General features: G+C 29.1%; 1 protein-coding gene across 2 annotated transcripts in view; it reads right to left on the bottom strand.

Moving 5' to 3' along the window:
* Positions 1-4,586: 4,586 nt before the first annotated feature.
* The window catches only part of LOC118184262 (integral membrane protein GPR180), a 91,706-nt gene continuing 78,363 nt past the window's right edge, over positions 4,587-17,929 (bottom strand). For both annotated transcript variants that reach the window (XM_085823354.1, XM_085823353.1), the window contains one exon: positions 4,587-17,580. In XM_085823354.1, coding sequence (XP_085679480.1) covers positions 17,414-17,580 — 167 coding nt within the window. In that variant the 3' untranslated portion in view covers positions 4,587-17,413. The remainder of the gene's footprint in view (positions 17,581-17,929) is intronic.

Raw genomic sequence — 17,929 nt, forward strand, 5'->3', positions numbered from 1 at the left:
GACCTGTTCATATTAGAAAATATTCTGTCAGTGGGTGTAGTACAGCATAGATAATAAAGAATCAACTTTTCAGTATTAAACGCATCTTGAAAATCTAGCTGTCTTTTGCTCATTTTAGAAAATAATTGCACTTCTCTATCCAAAATGGAAATGCTTTATGTATTCCATACGGCCATCTTTCTCACAGTTACAAATTTTATGAGGATTCGTTGATCAGACGAATTTCTGAAGTTTCAGGGATGTAATTTAATGAATTTTGAGAAAATCAGTTGACCACATTGTAATGTCATTTATAATGAGTGTGTGTGCAAAATTTGAGCTCAGTAGCATATCAGGAAATAGTTTAAATGTCAATGTTGAGGTTTTGACCATAGTGACAAATACCATGAGAAAATTAAATAAAAGCTTATTATAGCATGGCTGGTTTCAAAGTGAATTCCTGAAAGTAACTTAACTAATTTATTCTTATTATAGTTTGAAAAAAGTCTTAAGACTTTGTTTTATAACCTTTAAGAATTTTAAATCTTTAATATAGATTAACCGTTTTACGGATTTAACGAATACGTTTTTGGATGTTAGAATTTTAAAGTCCGATAACAGACTATAATATTAAGTACCATAATAAAATCGAGAAAATCAATGTTTAAAATGAAGTTTATAAATGTATAAAACATGTATAAAATGAACAAATCGAAGGTGTTTGTTTGCTATAGGAAAAGTACCTTCAATATGGAATATGATCGCCTCTAGAAGCAATACAGCGATGTGTGATGTTTTCAATTATGCGGTCTATCTCAGTTCCATAGGAAGCGAGAGCCATTGCTCTTGCAAAGCAGTTGCAAGCGCGACAAGGGTCTAAGGGGGTGGATTGAGACCAGCTAGACGTCTCCCTAAAGCATCCCAAACGTGCTCGATAGGATTTAAGTCAGGGGATCGAGCTGGCCACTCCATGCGCATAAGTGTTTCCTGTTGAAGATAATCATCTACGATGCGAGCCCTGTGTGGTCTTGCGTTGTCGTCCTGTAACAGGAAAACATCACCTATTGCCCCGGCATATGGGCGCACATAAACATCAAGGATGTCATCTCTATAAATCTGAGCATTCACGGCTTCCCTAGGAAAGACATGGAGCTCTGTGCGTCCACCCAAACGCAGACACTGCCCCTTCCGTATGCATCTCTTTCACGGATGTTTGACGGATGATAATGGGTTCTAGGTTCTCTCCATATCAAATAACGCCTACTGTTGCTTTCTAGACTAAATCTGGACTCATCCGTAAAGAGAACTGCCCTCCATTGATCAGGCGTCCAGTGGACATGTCGTGCCCATTGAAAACGGTCCCTTCTATGGTGTGACGTGAGCGGCACACAAATCGCTGGTCGCCTCGCCTACAGACTACCTTCGTGAAGCCTTCTACGCACAGTTGACGTTGACACGAACCTTCCGGTGGCTGCAGCAAGAGAGGATCTAAGAAGAGTCGGAGTAGCGGTTCTATGACTGCGTGCACTTAATGTCAAATATCGGTCATCGGCGCTCGTCGTAGCAGTTGGCTGTCCTTGGCTGAACTTCCTAGATGCCGAATCTGTGGTTTGAAATTCCCTCCAAAGTCTATGAACCACAGAAGGACTCACATTTAGCCGTCTGGCCACTTCTGTTTGACTTTGTCCTGCCTCTAATCTCCCAATGGCTCTCCATCGCAGTTCTGCAGGCAAATGATGCCTGGAGGTCATTGTTACGAATTGGCTATCTCAGATTTCTGATGTCACTGTCACAGTGAAATATGTAGGCTTGCTCTCAAACATGGACTTTTATGCTCCTCGCAGGTGACGCATTCCGAAAGCAGCGCCACTAATTTGCATATCGCAGTTTTACTCAGCTATTGTTACTTGGCAACATATTCAAATTTTACACGGTTTGGCTTATTTTTGAGGGAGTTATCGCTGTTTTTGTGATTTTTCCTTAATTTATGATAATCAGTGAAGTAATGTATAAACTAAAATGATTATACTTAACAGTACTTTAAATACATTTTAAGCAACTGAGTGAGAGTGCTTTTAAAATAATATCTATCTGCATGCACAATAATTTGTTAAAATCGAATTATTGAGATTTTTATATTTTTCTTTATTCTTGTCAAAAAATAAGAAATAAAGTTTCAAATTAATGTAATGCAGTACAGTAGAAATCCAATTGCTGAACCATTTGGTCTAAAAGTGTCAGTTTGTGCTAAGTACAATTATGTGTGTAAATTTGTTTGGATGTTTTTGTTGATTTAATTATAACAATATAATAAATATAGTATGCATTTCTTTAAAGAAGCTACTGAATTAGATGAATGTATCCATTATGCAAATTGGCTTAAACAGACACTAATGGAAAATCAATTATGTATGAATTGCAACAACTAAATATTGGGAGTGCATATGTCCTAGCCATTACACTTGGTAAAAGGGAATGATACTTCCGGCACAAGTGGAGCCATATTGTATCTCTCTATCTTATTTAGTTGCTTGTTAGTCCTTGCTTGAACTGGATGCTGTTTTGTCAGTGTAATCTCAGATTTTTCATAAAGTTAAAAAAGACATCCGACTGAATGTTTTCAGTTGTTCAAGGAAGTGATCGACAATAATTGCATGTCAGGCACTTGAGATTTTGAATAGTACAAATGATTTTTAGAAAGTCAGGAGGAGGTTGAAGAAGATAAATATTCTGGTCAGTCTGTGACATTAAGAATTAATGAAAACATTAAGAAAATTAATGAAATTATGTAGAAAGACTGATATTTGAGTATTTGGATGAGGGCAGACATGACAAACATTGACACAGAGACAATAAGAAAAAAAAAAAAAAAAAAAAAGCATAAGGATTTGCAAATGACGAAAGTTTGCGTGAAAATGGTACCAAAGAAACCTGCTGTGAGCAAAAGGAAAAACATCTGCTGTGACACTATGGCATGGTCCATAACAGAGCCTAATCATCATGTGACTAAATGTGGATTTTCCAATACGATCCTGAAACAAAGTGTCAATCCATACACTGAAAGCAAGAAGCAAAAAAGCTCGAATGAGCAAATTGGAAATGGAAGTCATACTCATCTTCTCCCCCCATACCTGGGGTATAATTATTATTGAGTGGGTACCTCAGGGCCAAATGCTAAACCACATTTACTATATTGAGGTTCTGACCATATTCCGTGAAAGGGTGAGGCAGAAATGGTCAGATATGTGGGACAAGAAATCATTGATGCTGCACCAAAATAAGTGAAACAAGTTCTTAATGGACAGGAGAGTTACCATGCTCGGACATCTACCACATTTAGCAGACCTCCCTCCATTTTACTTCTTCCTATTCCCAGAAGTGAACATATTTTTCAATCTGTAGAAGAGGTGGAGGCAAAAATGGCAGACTTGCTCAAGAGGCTGATACTTGAAGACCTGCAGCACTGCTTTGAAAAATAGGAAATACAGGAAGAGAAATATGTTAAAGGGATTAACAGCTATTTTTAATAAGTTTTCAATAAGACTTATTTTTCAGACCAGTCTCCTTATTTAAATTGTCACAATGTGTTCTATAATAATCCTATTATCTGTAGGAAATATTGTTTTCGAAAAACAAGGATAGGGTGATCCTTCAAATAGAAGATTTTGTTTTATAAAACTATATTATGCATTTTCTAATGCTCAAAATTTGTTTTGTTATCGAAATTTTAATATGAAAAAAATATTAAAAGCGAGGTAATATGTTTAATTTAAGTGCTTATATAAATTAGACTACATAGTAGTACATCCTGTTTTTATTTTATTGAAACCCCCCCTTTTTTTAACTTCACAATTTTTGCTAAAATAAGATGAATGAAAAAAAAAATCTTATATGCAGTAAATATGCACCTGGCCTGCAGGGGGGAAAAAGTCTTATTACTTTTATGAGCTGTAGTTTCAGTTAGTCTCAATATTGAGTTCTACTACATCTATATATTAAATTTTGCATTAAATGAGTTATACGATTTTTTTAAATATTTACTCATAGAAATGTGATATTATTTGAAATTAAAAACATGAAACTATTATTTAGTTAAAAACACAAACTGAATCATCATAATTTTTTATATGATATTCAACTTATACAGGTTCAGCTTAACCCAGTGTGAAGTAAAGAATTCTAGAAAAAGAACAAATATTTTAAAAAGAATTGGTTAAAATATTAAAAATAAATTTTGTCAAGATAAAGTAATTCTTTTTTAAAATATTATATCTTAAAGTTACAAATTATGTACAGTTAGGTGCAAGTATCAGGGGTTTATATAAAAGTTTTGTTTAAATAATTTTTGAAGCTATCAAATTTATTCATATGTTTTGACAATTGTGTTAAAATCGCGTATCCCAGGAAGGATGTTTACTAATGCCTAATACTATTTAAAATAAAGTTAAGGGTTTTTAGAAGTATATAAATTAAATTAATAAAATTTCTTATGTCTGATCTTCAGTTGGAAAAGAACTAAACAGCAAAAAATGAAATATGAAGTCTAATATAGAAAGCAAATTATAAAATGTGCATAAACAGTGAAATAAATTTAAATAAAACAGCTATAATCATTCATTACTTCTTTAATATGCTAACCAGAAAAACAAAAATGCAATAAAATTTTATAACAAAAATTTTTAATATGAGTTAATCAAATGCAATAAAAATTTTCGATATTCTTCTGTTAAAAACTATAACATTTTCAGCTACCATGCATTTTTAATGCTAAATTTTTGTTGGCAATTCCCCCATCCTCCTGATTTCATCCTTAAAATCTTCAAAAAAAGAGAAACATGAAATAAAAACAAATACTAGAAAAAGGTATTATATTTAATGTTTCTAAAATGACTAAATACAATATACAAAATTAAAATAACAATAATTAACAAACATTCCACTGAAAAATAAAAGAATCATAAACATAAGAATATGCATAAAATTAAAAATGTGAATGTTTATAAAGGTAATTAATGCCAATTACAAAGTCAAACCAAATTAGTAATACAAAGGAGAGGGAATTTATTTCAAAGCTTCTTTTAACAAATCTAAATTAAAATGTAACACTTCGAAATATTACAGACAAAAATACAGATTGAGAAAAATTTTTTATTTTCCTAGTAAATCACATTTCCATTATAGATACAGGAAGATGGATAAATTATCAAAGTAAAATATTATTGCAGTGATAAATTATAATAAAAAATATTTTACTTATTTGATTTTAAATATTAATATATTTTATTTGATTATTGTTATATTTTTTATTTTAATTTGATTTTAAGGTATTTAAATATTAAATTTAAATATAAATATATATTAAAATTCTTTGTAAGAGGAAAATTAGAGCTATGTAATATCATCCGAATGTACCACTTAAAAAATACAATGATGTACCTACAAAAAGTAGGATTCACAAAATTAAAAATTCTTTCAATATACAGGGTACCAAGTAATGTCCCAAATCACCCTAAATTCAACCAACGTAATGGGATTATAGTGTTTCTGTAATAAAAGTGCCCATGAATTACAAGATGACACTGACACCAAAGTTTCTAGAGGCATAATATCGAAATTAGCTTTATTTCAGTTAATGATGTGGGGAAGCTAATCAGAAAATTGAAAACCATTGTTTAATTAATAAAAAACAGCATTCAGTAAAAATCTATGGTGCAAGCAGAAGGTTGTAAAAATTTTTTCAGAATCCCACTCAAACCCAGTTCCAGCATTTTTTACACTTGTATAACTACAACATTTAAATAACTCAAAGCACAATTTACCTGTATTTAACTGCCATTTGTAAAAACAATTTAACTGGCACCTTTTGATCTCTGAAGCTGGCCCTGATCTCACTTTTATATGTAAATATGATAAATGTGACAACTAAGATCCTGAAGTGGCAAATGATAGCTGATTCTTTTAACATATGAATTACTAGTATATATATATATATATATATATATATATATATATATATACAGAGAGAGAGAGAGAAAGAACTACTATGTGAAATTCGAAAAAATGTAAGCAATACTGCATGACAATACACCTTGCAAGTTCCAGAATACGGAATATGCTGTATATTTAACTGAAAGTAATATAAATAGAACTTTTGCAGTAAATAAGGTTTTCAAAAGTTAACATTTTACATTTAGGTACTTTCCTTACCCCCTCTTCTATTTCAAAGCTTTCCAGATAGCAGCTATAACTTACAACTAGCATCCATAATGGCAAAATGCCATTATGGATGCAAGTTCACTTGATAGTGAATGGTCACTTTACTGATATTTCAGTTCTGTAACTTTAGCCATTTATTTCAAAGTTACTACAGTGAATTAAAATTTTATTGAGCACTTGTTATATTTTGAAATCATAAAGTAGCATATTGCATCTCACAATATAAAAAATACAAGATAATTTTTCTATTCCAAATTGAGCTTAACATTCTATCAAAGTGCTTAAAAAGCCAAAATGTACAGATTTTGGAAGTCACATGTTAGCTTAAAAAAGGTGTTTAATGTTATACTGGTATCAAAATATTATTCAATCAGTTTGGCACATTGTTCAAAACAGTATCTGTAAACAAATATATAAGAGAACACTGTTTTGTTACTCAGCAAACTTTATTCATTTAGATTATAATAAATCAAATTTTTCCCAAATTTTGTATCTAGAGAGTGGAAAGCTTTATATTCAATAACTATACACTTCAACTATCTCCCCTTGATTAAAATTGTCAAACTAAAAATCAGTTTCTGTTTCTCTTAGAATAACATATGTCATGCATGGAAAGTTAAAGTGTCTTAATACTTTTATAACTAGGGATTACAATACTTAAAGATCCATTTTTCAGTAAATTAAAAAAAATAAGCTCAAATTTTTGCAGCTTAATTGATATTATTTTACTGGTAATTTTGTAAATAACCAGTGTCAATATGAATATTAAATGTTTTTAAAATTCATCAATTATAATATATATTCAATTAAAAATTTGATCTAATTTTTACAGGCAATGAACTTATACATTTTACTGCTGTAATATTAGTTTTATAACAGATAAAACGTGACAATGAAACCACCTGATTGTGAAAACACATTTTTTAAAATATATTGTTGATGTTACACCTAAATACATGCTCATAAGCTGAAAAATTGGAATGGTGAAGATTAGAACATTTTTAATTACTCCAGTAGCACTTAAATTATAAATAAAATCATGGAATTAACTGAATGCATATATAAGGATAAAAAAAGCTGCTACTAAATTATGAGAAATATTATGCAATAACACCAATTCTGAATATTTTTGAGACCCATTGTATCAACATTTACTGCTACATTACCAATGGAGGAAAAACAAAAACTGTTGTATCCCATGAGGAATTAATTCTCTGATAAGCAAACAGATAAAAAGAAAATCCCATGAGGAATTAATTCTCTGATAAGGAAACAGATAAAAAGAAAGTTTTCGAAAAAGAATTGGTATAGTTTTAGCACGAAAAAATAAGAGGAAAATGTATTAAAACGCCATATGATTTCCTAATGACTACTAGACAAATAAGTAGAGTATCTAAATGAACTTTTTCAGAGACCAGTTTATATTTTACAAAAATTAGATTTTCAGTTAGGAGAGTACAGAATTATGCTTCTTTGTGTTGCCTATTTTTTAGGAAGAGTTCTTTTTAAATAAAAATTATTTGATTACAGTAGTGAGTGATGGTTAAGTATATTCATTAAGTATGTGAGAATGTGTATATGCAAGAGCGCATGTATTATTTGCTCACTCATTAATATCAGTAAAACTTCAAATTCCACCCCCCAAACAATAAATATTTATTTGTAATGTGTCAAGGATTTCTGGACTTATTAAGAAACTAAAAATGTAATATATAAAAAAATATGTAAAAAAATTTGAACTGATATTCAAAACTGATGAAATGGTCTAATTTTGATAGACACTTTCTTGCAGTTACTCAATGTAATAAAAGTCAGTTTAAACTTTAAATAAATATTAAGTTCTCTATTTGCACTGAATAATAATGTATATATTTTACAGAATTATATTTTGATTCAATGCAAATAGCTTTCTCTCCCCCTCCCACCAAGCATGAAAAAATTTTACACAAATGAATTTTGAACTTCAAATACAGCTGATTTTTATTGTTTTGACAATCATGAAAGTAAATATATATTATTTAAAAAATTAAGAAAATTAGATTATTTACTGTCTATTTATACATCAATGTAATTTGGCTTACTCTATTGTAGCCATAAATATACAGGAAATTAATACAAACATTTTTTGACTTTTTATAATGGTTGTTTAAATATCTAATTTCATCAGACATTTGGCATTAAAATATTGTTTTTATGTATTTAGAATGTATAAAGATACATTATATAGTATGTATAAAGATGATTATGACATTAATGAAGAGTAAAATGATCAATCATTGTATTAAAAAGTTACATAATTTTCAAATAATTTTACTAAAAATTCTTATTGCAATATATGTGTTTATTTAAAAAAAGTCTTGGAACTTTAAAAAATTAGGATGGAAAATTTATATGTACAATACATGAAAAAAAAAAATAAATAATGCATAATATATAATGATGTAAAAATATCACAAATATAAAAGATGAAGATTTCAATTCAAATATTCTCAAAACTATGGTATTCATATTCAATCAATAATTGAAGCATATTAAGGAAATATATTGCTAATTCAGCTTGATGGGAATCAATCCTTATTTATATTTTGAAATTACAATCTTATAACAAAGAAAATTAGCACAAATAGTACGTCCTGTTATTTCTTCTATCATTAAAAAAAAATTAAATGTGTAAACCTCTATTGATTTCAATTCCTATTTGCTATTTTTAAGCTAGTGAGAATCAATCATAAGTTATTAGAGAAGTTTGTGAAATGTTCTACGAGGGCCATCCAGGAAGTAGATTACGTTTCCATCTGTGTCCGCTAGGGGCGGGGCTAGCGCGGCCATCTTGGGGTCAGAGCGTTGCGCAGCTCAGTCTGCATCTAGCCGTGCTAGTGAGAGGTTCGTGCTGTGCTCCGTTCAGATACTGTGACGGTTTGAAATGTCTGCGTTAATTGAAAATCCCGCGAGCTGCGCTCAGTAATAAGGTTTCTGACTGCAAAAAACTGTAAACCGATAGAAATCTATCGGCAGCTTCGTGAAGTGTATGGGGACAACATTATCACTGAAGGTGGAGTGCGTCAGTGGGTCATAAGATTTCAAAATGGCCGAGCCAATGTTCACGACGAAGATCGAAGTGGGAGACCCAGCATAGTGACCGCCGAACTTCTCGAAAAAGTCGATGCTAAAGTCCGTGAAAATCGAAATTTCACAATAACGGAACTTTCTTTGAGTTTTCCACAAATTTCGCGAAGTTTGTTGCACGAAATCATCAGCGAAAAGCTTGGTTACCACAAGTTTTGTGCAAGATGGATTCCAAAAATCTTGACAGAGGACCACAAAAATCAGCGAATGGCTGCAGCGTTGAACTTTTTGGACGCTTACCATAAGGATGGTGACTCTTTACTCGATCGCATCGTTACTGGTGACGAAACATGGGTGAAACATGTGAACTGTGAAACGAAATTGCAATCAATGCAGTGGGGGCACACAAGTTCTCCCCAAAAACCCAAGAAATGCATGCAAACAATGTCGGCAAGGAAGATGATGGCGACTGTTTTTTGGGACAGAAAAGGTGTAATTTTGGTGGACTTCCTGGAAAGAGGCACTACAATAAACTCTCAAAGGTATTGCCAAACTCTCCAAAAACTCAGAAGAGCAATTCAAAACAAGCGCAGAGGAATGTTGAGCTCTAAGATCTTGTTGATTCACGACAACGCCCGGCCCCACACGGCAAATGTCACTCGTAAAGTTCTTGAATCTTTTAAGTGGGAGTTGTTTCCTCATCCGCCGTACAGTCCCGACCTGGCACCGAGCGACTTCCACCTACTCCCAGCAATGAAGAAGTGGCTGGCTATGCAGCGTTTTGATGACGACGCACAGCTGCAAGAAGAGGTAACGAAGTGGTTGAAGGCGCAGGCGGCCAAATTTTTCGACGAAGGAATTTCCAAGCTCGTACATCGCTACGATAAATGCCTTAATTTGTATGGTGACTATGTAGAAAAGTAGTATTTGAGTGTGGCTTTCATCTGTATATAATAAAATTTGTTTCCTATACTTTGTTTATTTTTTTATTCCAAAACGTAATCTACTTTCTGGATAGCCCTCGTATTTACAAAAACTATCTTAATAGTTAACACTTAAAAAAAAAAAAAAAAAAAAAGGAAATTCTAATCTGTTGAAATATTAGAAAAAATGTAAACAATAATAAATCCTTTTGTATTTATAAATAACTTATCCTAAAGAAATAGATGACTTTAAATGAAAGAAAAACTGTGACTGGCAATGGAAAATGCATGTATCAATAAGTGCATAAATAGTTTTTGTAGATGGGATGGAATGTCCACAAATGTAGGATGTTCTAAGAATAAATTTCATTCTAAATATCAACAACAAAAACACAGAATTAACTGTAAATAACTTTCTTTCATATGAAAAATATTTACTCTGATAAAACATCACATAGAATGAAATATTTAAATGAACTTTTTTTCAGGCAGGACTTTCATTTTATTAGCACATACTACATTAAAAAATTAGAGCAAACAAACATTAAAATACTCTCCACACTCGCTCTTTCCAAGTAAAATGTTTTTGATATTCTAAGTACATGCATAATTTATTATCATTCCAATATTCACATATAAAAAAGGCACTACAAAAAGTTATTTTGTGTAAGTTATGAATAAAATGGACTCTTACATAAAAGAATAAAATCTGAAACATTACAAAATACAGTCTAGGTTTTACATTTTGATGACAAACATTAGCATTTTTTAAGAGAAATCATCTGTTTTTACCGCTATATTTAACACATACAGAACATTTCTGCACATAAAGAAGTGGCATTACAGTAGTTCAGATGACTATTCAAATTATATATTTAAACATACAGGGAAAAAAGTAATCATAACAATAATTAATAATTATTAAAATAAAAATTTCCAGCATGTTTAATTCAATTATATTTAGTTCTTCATTTGAAATTTTCATATACTAAATAGACAATAATCAATGTACTATAAAAATCAAATTTTATTTTGCTCTCCAATTATCTTCTAAAAATACATTTCAAGTACTTATCTTGTAAATGATTCAACCACCTTAAAAACTAATGAAATGTAAGATATTAAAAATAAAAATTAAATTTTTGAAATAACCTGTTTGCAACCAAAGTACTCCAGGTTGAATTCTTTATAAAATTATTCCAGAAAGCAACAAAACAATGACATATATAGTAACAGCTATTAAACGACATGGAAAACAAAACTAACATTAAAGCATTACAAAAATGGAATACAAACTTTTCAAAACAGAGATATTTTTTTTTTACATGTAACCACTTAAACACATAAAGCAACTTTAGCAATAAGTAACCAGCATTTTAAGTTGAGGTTTAACAATCATGCTGACACTTCCCAGGCCCCCCTCCAAATAAAACATGCTTACACAATTTTTATAATAATAAATTGGATGAAGTTATTCTAGATTATGGTTTCAATTCACCATTATAATATAAAAATATAATTTTATTTAGAGAAAAATGTTTTTAGAAACTTATTTGAAAGTATACATTCACAATTTACACCTTTTGAATAATCAATGAATTGAAAATCCTTCTAGTGCATTTAATTTCAGATGCTCAGAAAATCTTTCCATTATATGTTTTTTACTGAATTTTTAAAATTAAGAGGAGGACAAGGGATACTCTCAGTAGTTGCAATCTGTATATAATAATAATTTTTAATACTCAAATTTTGGATTAAACTGATTTTCACACCAATATGTTTACTCTTATCAACGTATTTATTAAAGTATTATTATTATAATAATTGTATTCTTATCACTGTAATATAAATTTAGCAGTTAGAATAAATACATTTAACCACTTATGGTTCAGCACTATATCTAAATTGAAAGTATGTATTGCTGTCATCAAATTAAGAATCAAGTTTTACTCTGCACCACCTTTATATTGAATAACGAGATTTTATTCCAACTTTTATATCAAATTACAAGATTATTATAATGACAACTATTTATTTGGTACTGAACAACCTATTCATTTTTATGAGTGTTTCTTAGTTTGAGAACCAATTATTACAATACATTATTTATAGCTTAATTCTGAAAGATTTAGATATGCATATATCTAAATTTTATTGCCTCATTTACATGCTACATTATTATTATTACTAATTACTGTTACTGTAAAGTTCTAAGTTAAAGAGTGGGATGAGGATGATATAACTCTAAATACTTTATTACTACTTGTTATTTATTTTGTTTAGAAGAGTTTCTTTAATTTACCACATGAGAGTAAATATTTAATGGAGGGGGAAGAAGTGATATTATTACAAAGCAATCTGCATGAAAAGAAAGTACCAAATATGTGAAATAAAAGAAAGCATGACCTTTAAAAGGATAATACTTATACATCAATATCATACTCTTATACATCAATATCATCATCATAAAAGAAATATCTATTGAATAAACAATAGAGTTATTTCATTTTTACCTTGTATTAGAAATTTGAAGCATGAATCTTTAAAATAGCAGCAAAAAAGTATAAGGCTGACAATAATTAAAAAAATAATAAAACACTTCAAAACTAATTTGGATTATACTACTAAAAAAAATTTATGGTAAAAGTCCAGATTGGAAACATAAGAAAAATATCCTGATAATAAAGGTTTAAACTAGTATATAATAACAACTGATTAGAAAATAAAAGTTAAAATTAAATTTCCTTCAATTTTATTTTACAAACATTTTAATTAAATAATTTTTAAAAAATTGTTTCAGTAAATAAAGCAAAACTGAGAGCAAACTTAATATATATTGAAATAAACACAAATTAATTCCTAGCACATTCTCAGGTCGACTTGAATAAATACATTTTTCTCTATTGCAAAAATGCAATTAGTACATGATTATCACTTGTACACAAAAATAATGCACTTTTCTGATGTCTGTATATGACTAATAAAACAGATCTGTTTTGTTACAGTGTAAAATAACACCAACAAAGACAAACATTCCAAGCTATATGCAAAACGAAAAATTTGTTTTATCCTCAATTTAAAATCTTGTTCATATTTTTAAAGCATTTTAAGTAGATATTTATTAAACGTAATGAAAGTGCTGAGAAAACAAATACAATAAAATAATTAACTAAAATGTATGCTTGATCAAAAGATGAATCAATTATATAATAATCTAAATGCCCTTTTTTAGATACAGTTTACTTCAAATACATATACAGTTTTCTTTGTATTTTAAAACTCTTAGTTTTATAAATGCTTATCTGAGTTTTACATTTTCTTGTACATGCCTATTAATAATACTTATCATGTAAACTGTATTTCCTTTTAATTACTAGATGTATGTGGATTTATTTGATTTATATTACTATAAGCAACAATTCACAATACATAAAGAAAATACAATAAATGAATATGTAACATATAAAATAAATATATATTTGTAAAATGAGTTGTCCATAACTGCTCTTTATTATAAATGCAAATAAGATAAAAGTGTACATATGTCACTCACCAAATTCTTACTCACTAAATTGCTTAAAAAGACATAAAAGTAAAAAGTAACTAATCCTTCCACACACACACACACAAACAAACAAACAAACAAACAAAAAACTATAATAAACCTGGGAAACATTGAAATTTACTTCACAGTTGTTATAAAGAACGATAAGCTATTTGAAGGATTATAGATGATCAGCAAAATTTTGAAGGGGGGGGGAAAGGGAAGAAAATATTGTTCATATATTATATAAAACACACACAAAAATTCCTAAAGCTATGAGATGTAGCAAACAGATTCTTAAAGGAAATTCTTATACATCTTAAAGTGGTTTTTCAGCATAGTGAAGAGGTGTTAATGTTTCCATTTTCCATATAAGCTTGTCGATTATAGTTGTCAACTGACTATTTATAACATCCTTCATTTATCTTTGATATTATAAATATGTATTGAACTTAAATGAAACAAGTTAATCAGTTAAAAAATCACTTTATGCAGATTTCTTAATAACATTCTGCAATGGCTGTCATTCTACATCATGAGAGTCACAAATAAAATATTAGGTCCTAAAACCCTGTAAAGATTCATTGCAAAATTTCCAAGTCTACTTTTCGTGTGCCAAAATAAAAATGATTTTAAGGAAATTTTGTAGATTTCAATCCTTTATACTCATCACGTTTTTAAGTTTTGCTGAAATAGTAATATACATGTGATTGTAGATGATGACTTGAGGATTCGAATAGATAAATGGATGAAACTTTGCAGACAAAAATTGCCTTTGAACACATAATTTTATTTCATAAGTAAACAGGTTCACATATCATCGCGGGTGCAATATGCAACTGCACAATTTGAAAACTTACATTCTCCGATAATAGAGACTAAGCAAAGCAATAAGAACACACATATTGCAGGAGCAAGCAAAGCAGGGGGATAAAGGAATGCACAATAGTAGCAGACATGTTTATAATAAAAAATTTCTTCAGCTGATTGGTTGAAAACTTATCAATTTGCAGCATAGTTACATAAACATGAAATGGATTAATTTCCAGATGGCAAAATTTAGATTCTAATATTAGTATTTTTGAGTTTCATATATTTTTAAATTTTACACACACATATATACATATTTAATGTTTTCATATTCTTTTGTGTATAACCTTTAAAACAGAAATGTAAAAGCTTTTAAAATTTAAATTTTTTCTGAAATGGGGTTTAATTTTATTCAGCAGAAAAACCTTACCTTATGATCTGACAATAGTAGATATTGTTTTTGTTTAAGAAACATAATGAAATATTTTTTCTTAGTCCAAAGGGCATTAGCCCAGAAGGGCTATTAATTTGTTTTGGCATTCTGCATTGAAAACTTTAAATGCAGTTCATTTTTCAAATTGTTGCTAGCAAATATTATCGCCCTATGTTATATTCAAAGAAATTAAATAATGAAGAATCTGCATATATATATGTATATTTCTTGCATTGTGATAAAACAATGGTACCTAGAGCCATCAAATTTTGAATAACGTAATTTTCCACCGAATATGGACATCTGGAAGCCAAAATTTGAAATCTGTTTTATTATCGATCTCATATTTTGTAACACTTCAACCAATTTTTGATTAACGAACTCAATGATTTCAAAGCGAGCAACGGCAAAACTGTATGAGAAAAATAAAAATTTGTTATCTCTAGCGCGCGAGACTGTGTATCGGAAATTCTAAAGATATGCTCATTTTAAAATTATTTTGTGATATTTAATTTTATGGTTAAGTGCAAAGAACATGATATTTAATAAATAAAGGTAACACACAAAAGGTTAAAAAAACTTCCCTTTGGACATGATGTAAAATCTGAAAGCTTTTAGATTAAAAAAAAAAATTTTTTGCATTTAATTTTTTATTTAAATTAAATTAATTTTTTAATTTAAATTAATTAATTATTTAGTTAAAAAATTTTAATAGAAAATTCATTTCTTTGACATATTAGAATAAAAACTTCTGGTTTTCTTCTTCATTATTATTATTTCCATCATACAAACCTTTTAAATAATTTATTCGATTCTTGGAAGAAGTTTCCTTTTTTCCTGTGCAAAGAATTTATATATTGCTCATGTTTAATGAAATGAATATATACTAGCACTTTTTTTTTTAATCTTTTACATCTAGCAACTGCTATGAATATTCATTTTGTTGAGAATATTTATTCTGCAATCAATTTTGAAACCAATACATTTTTGCAAAAATTTATTCTTTATTCTATTTGAAAACTGGGATTAATTAATTGTTCAAAACAAAAGCTTTTTGAGATGAAACTTTTACTAGAGCTGATCATATTAAAAGTTTATAGCTATTTATTAATAAATGCTACAAGCTAATAATATATTAATTAATTATACATAATTAATTATTAGCTAATAAAAATATAATGCTATAAAAACTAACAGATGTGCTTTTTTAAGACACTTCATCTCCTAATGTTTACATATGAAATGAACTAATTTCTAATTAAAAATTTTGGCTATTGGATTATGGGCAAAAATTAGAAACTACCAATACTTGTTTCTGTAATAACAGCAAGTGCCGAATAACAGTCTCCAAATAATGTTATTTTTTTTTTCATAAGACACTTCATCTCCTAATGTTTACATATGAAATGAACTAATTTCTTATTAAAAATTTTGGTTATTGAATTATGGGCAAAAATCAGAAACTACCAACACTTGTTTCTGTAATAGCAGCAAGTGCCGAATAACAGTCTCGAAATAATGTTATTTTCTTTCATACATTGTGTTTTTTAATTTTTTAAAGGCTGCAATAGCATTTCTCTAGTTTTCACCAAATTTTTAATTTTAAATGTCACATATTTAACAAAGTGCTTAAAGGGGCTGCTTTAACAATGAAGTACTAATTATTATTATTATTATATAAATTCCTTAAAATAATTAGTAAAAATTCTGGAAAATGTCGAAATATTGAAAAATCACCCTGCTTCCTAAATTTAGTACAGAAGTTAGTGCAAATGAAAATGTATAGTTATTAATATTTAATTAATTTTAAAGTATTACACTAACCTTCCTTCAAATTATTACTTAATTTTTAAAAAAATTATTTTGACAAAGCTACACATAATTAAATCCAGGTTTGTTCTAGAAAATTAATGGGAAAAAAAATTAAGTAAATAGAAAATCACGTTATACACTATATGTTCAATTTGAGGAACAAATGGACATTGTTAATTTTGAGCAGTATGTAATAAAAATGGCTCACAGAGCATTTTTTTTTTTTAAACTGAAGACTTGGCATATTAAAATATTTAAAAGTATTTGTTACACAGAAACAGATTAATTAAAACTGCTGATTTAAAATCAACCAAAATTTCTTACTCAGTAAGCATTAGTTTCCAAGAACTAGTTATTAACATGGCATGCAAAACAGACTATAAATAGAAATACACTCAAAACTACTTCTAACACTAGAAGCTGAAATTTATTATAAAATGATATAAAACTCCCTATATAATACATGAATATTAGAGGCTAACAACATTTATTCATATTTCTATTTAAACAGCATGCATGATCTGCTATCAATTAAAAAAAATGAGCAATATTATTTACACAACAAAATATTCTACAACAATTTACTTAGAACAGTATAAATAGAAAGTTCTAAACATGCAGGGGAAAAAGTCACACTTTTTGTGGCCTAGGGACATTGTGTGGAGCTTCATTAAATTCCTCCAATTCTTCTCCAGGATCAGATTCAGATGCAAGTTGAAAGTATTGCTCACTTCTTGTGGGCCATAGGAGATGAGCCATGATTGCATAAGCCAGAAAATCTGCACTAGAGGTAATACCTGGACATGAAAGTTATTCATAATTTAATATTAAACACAGATAATATTGTAAGCTTTAAAAATTTTATATGATAAATATCAAAGTCTACGTACAAAATTAGATATTTGAAAGCATAGTGAATGAAATTATTTGTGGAATGAAATATGGATAGATATGAGGCTAGAATGGAAAAAATCTTGAACTTCAGTAATGAAAGCAGTAAGGGCAGAAAAGCAGAATGAAATTAGAATATGCAGAAGATAGCAAAGATAGAAAAAACAAAGTGAATTTAAGAGTGAAATAAAGTGAATAAGTGAATTCAAGTGTGACATTAAGTGTAAATAAAGAGAACATAATATTGGAACAGAG

The sequence above is a fragment of the Stegodyphus dumicola genome, chromosome 9 (assembly GCF_044657685.1).
Source record: "Stegodyphus dumicola isolate Sdum_Otavi_A_Nest chromosome 9, ASM4465768v1".
NCBI classification, from domain to species: domain Eukaryota; kingdom Metazoa; phylum Arthropoda; class Arachnida; order Araneae; family Eresidae; genus Stegodyphus; species Stegodyphus dumicola.